At 43.3% G+C, this 3,803-nt stretch overlaps 1 protein-coding gene across 1 annotated transcript in view; it reads left to right on the top strand.

Moving 5' to 3' along the window:
- fbn2a (fibrillin 2a) overlaps nucleotides 1-3,803 on the top strand; it is a 138,544-nt gene that overhangs the window by 27,446 nt on the left and 107,295 nt on the right. Inside the window, 2 exon segments of the mRNA XM_016462171.1 lie at nucleotides 2,448-2,600; nucleotides 3,435-3,488. Coding sequence (XP_016317657.1) covers nucleotides 2,448-2,600; nucleotides 3,435-3,488 — 207 coding nt within the window.

The raw sequence follows: 3,803 nt of genomic DNA, 5'->3' as shown, positions 1-3,803 counted from the left end.
AGAGCTCACTCCAGTGTCGGCTCCAGCCCCAGAGCTCGCTCCAGTGTCGGCTTCAGCCCCAGAGCTCGCTCCAGTGCCCGCTCCTCGTAAGCGCTTTCCAGAGCGCCATGTAGTGCCCGCTCCTCCAGAGCACCCCCCGGGATTCCTAGATTTCCCCAAGAAAATTTTTTTGTGGGGGCCATATACGCATGGCCGAGCCAGCTAAGGCCTCCTGAGTCCCCTGATCCGCCATGGCTCCCTGATCTGCCCTGGAGGCTCTCCTTGTCTCTGCCCTGTTCCAGTGCGCCTGCCCCCCCCTCCCTGATGGTACTGTTATGGCGCGGGACGCGCCGTCCAGGAGGGGGGCGATCTATCACGTGTATGTTCCCATTGAGTTCCTGTTTTCCTTATTTGGTCCTTCCTGTTCCTGTCCCAATGTAGTTTGATTTGTTCCAGGTGTGTCTCATTATTAGTTATCCTCCTCACCTGGCTGCCCCTCGTTATCTGCCCTAGCCTGTTCTGAGTCTCTTGGTCTGGAATTGTGTTTGTCAACTCCTCGTGCTACGTGTGATTCCCTGAAGAAAAAAAAACCAGGGAGGGCTCCTGTTTCCCCGTTAAGCCCAGGGAGGGCTCCTGTTTCCCCGTTAAACCCAGGGAGCAGTTCAGCCCAGTGAGGGCTCCCGTTCCCGAGTATAGCCCACGCACGGCTCCTGATCCCCAGTCAAGCCCAGGGAGGGCTCCTGATCCCCTGGGCTCCAGCCCCATAGCTCGCTCCAGCCCCAGAGATCGCTCCAGTGTTGGCTATAGCCCCAGAGCTCACTCCAGTGACCGCTCCTCGTAACCAAGAAAATTTTGGGGGGGCCATATACCCGTGGCCGAGCCAGCTAAGGCTACGGAGGATCCGCCATGACCTCCTCAGTCACCTGATCCGCCATGGCTCCCTGATCTGCCCTGGAGGCTCTCCTTGTCTCTGCCCTGTTCCAGTGCGCCTGCCCCCCCCTCCCTGATGGTACTGTTATGGCGCGGGACGCGCCGTCCAGGAGGGGGGCGATCTGTCACGTGTATGTTCCCATTGAGTTCCTGTTTTCCTTATTTGGTCCTTCCTGTTCCTGTCCCAATGTAGTTTGATTTTTTCCAGGTGTATCTCATTATTAGTTATCCTCCTCGCCTGTCTGCCCCTCGTTATCTGCCCTATTTAGTTCTAGCCTGTTCTGAGTCTCTTGGTCTGGAATTGTGTTTGTCAACTCCTCGTGCTACGTGTGATTCCCTGAAGAAAAAAAAAGAATTAAACTCCTTTGTTTTGTACTCCTGGTCTCCTCGTTCCTCGCTCCGTGCTCCTCACAGTAGCAACCCGTGACAATAATGCCATTGTCACACTCTTGTTTAAGAAAGGCGCACGAAGACAAAGGTAAACCAAATAACATTTCATAGTAATCCAAGATGATGAAGATTCATACAAAACACAGGGTAACACAAGCAGCATACACAACTAATAACGGGCCAGGACTCATCAGAAACGGGGAGTACTTATACAAAAGCAAGAGAGGGACTAATGACTAAATTAACAGGACACAGGTGAACTGAATAAACTAATCAAGGGAACTAAGGAAAACTAGGTCAAACTCAAAATGGGCATGAAGACAAAAACTAAATGAAAACACAAGTCCATAACTGTGACAGCCATGAATAGTTGTTATTTTAAGTCAAATAGAATAAAATCTACAGTAAATCAAATCAATATCTGATGTGACCACCTTTAAAACAGCTTTTTCCCAGGAATACCCTTGCGCACAGTTTTTGAGGTAGTTTGCTCCAGAATCTTTAGTCTCAGTCTCTTCATACAGTCCCAGATGATGATGAGATCATTCGTTCTGTTGCAGGATTCCTTGTTCATACTAAAATCTATCTGAATTATTACAAAATTTACATTAATGCAAATAAGGAATATTTGAAAGTTAAAAACTGACGTTTCCTACTGACACACTAAAGCAAAACATAGAAATAACGGTCTTAAAAACAATTGTTTCTGTGAAACATTGATTTTAGTGCAGCACAGTATTTATTCCTAATATTTCATGTTATTACTGATATTTTACTAGATCTCAATTTGTTGCCAGTTCGTTTATCTTTTTAAATGTATACTTTCATATGATTTATATTTTTTGTGTTTATCCTGTCCTTACTTTCTGTATTTTGTATCTGACACCAAGTCTTGGATTTGATTAGAACAATAAGAAAACTTACTTCAATAGAACTAGAAAAACATTATATGATAAGCAGCAACATTTACCTCAAAAAGGCGTAACACACCTCACAATAATTTCTGCACAGGTTTACTCTCTACTCTTTAAAGGTTTAGATCTTTGAAGGTTTGTAATTTGCCTTTGTGGACCACGGACAGTGGTTTTTGGGTTTCTGTAGCAGTGTGGTATAGTTTTGACTGTATTCCTCACATATTTCTGTTGCAGACACACACATGCACAGCACCTGTTTTGGGGTTGTAAAAAGAGGCTTGTGTGTGCGGCCCTTTCAGCGATCTCTCACCAAGTCACAGTGCTGCTGTGCCAACCCTGACTATGGCTTTGGTCAGCCGTGCCGTCCCTGCCCTGGCAAAAACTCAGGTACACTCTGCTCATTACCATGCTGTTTGATGTTTATATTTTTTAAACAACTTGCATAACTGTAATTAATCTAAAATATGTGTAACACTTTACATCTGTATGTGAAGTGCTGCTTAAAAGGTTCCTTCAGAATTTGAGGTGATTAAAAGCCTGTTTTTGATATCTGTTTGCTACAGTATGGTTGTGTCTGATCATGTTGAGTATGGCTCGGTCTTGCAGCTTGTTTCTTTACATTTCACAAGTGAGAAGACATTGGTTAGAAATGGTGAAAGATTGATGCGTTAATGTCCAGGGTAGATATGACACTGTGCTGAGAGCATGTGTTGAGGAATATGGGAATCACTACACTGCAGTTTACAGCAAACTAAACCTAAATCTTCCCTTCTGGCTTTTTATTTGAATGCACTGTTGCTCTTAATGAGAAAGTTTTGGGAGCAGAACCAAACCAAAATTAAGAACAAATGGAAATGAACTGCTGCTAAAACCAGCTCTGCTTAAGTAAAGCATCCATAAATAAATGAATATAATTAATGAATGGGTGTTTCTTCTATCATCGGTGAAGTGCACATCAAACATGTCTCTTTTACCTGAATATTTAATGAAGATTATGATCCACTGTTCCTGCCATTTATCTTGTAGCTGCTTTTATTCTAACAGTATACATTTGAGTTGTCCTCATACACTCATTGAGGTTCTCAGTGGAGTGAAGTTTATTCAAATGATCCCTTCATCAGTGTTAGTCTGATTAAACTAAATCTGTAAATAATGCTATAATTTCACACAGATATGAGGTTTTGTACACTGCTGCCATGTGCTGTTCTCTCGCTATTCTAGTTGAGTTTCAGGCCTTGTGTGCAAGCGGTGTTGGATTTTCTGCTGATGGCAAAGGTAAGTCTGATATCGTGCTTCATGTTTTATCCTGCAGATAGTGATATGCTAAAGGCTGGAACACATTAAATGATTTTGACGCTGATTTGCAGTCCGCATGAGTGAACGCCAGCTGCTGAAATTCAGAGCCAGTCTGTAGACTTTGGGCAGTCAGAGTTGACAGACTGCACAGAAAATTACATAGTGCATGATGGGTCAAAATTATGATTCAGATTATAATTCTATAGAAACTATATATTCTATAGGAACTCTAAGAAAGACCATAAAAACATTAATAACACACACACACACAAACACACACACATATATATATAT

This window comes from Sinocyclocheilus anshuiensis, unplaced genomic scaffold, assembly GCF_001515605.1.
Source record: "Sinocyclocheilus anshuiensis isolate Anshui unplaced genomic scaffold, SAMN03320099.WGS_v1.1 scaffold889, whole genome shotgun sequence".
Classification (NCBI taxonomy): domain Eukaryota; kingdom Metazoa; phylum Chordata; class Actinopteri; order Cypriniformes; family Cyprinidae; genus Sinocyclocheilus; species Sinocyclocheilus anshuiensis.
This window is presented reverse-complemented; position numbering and strand designations above follow the sequence as displayed.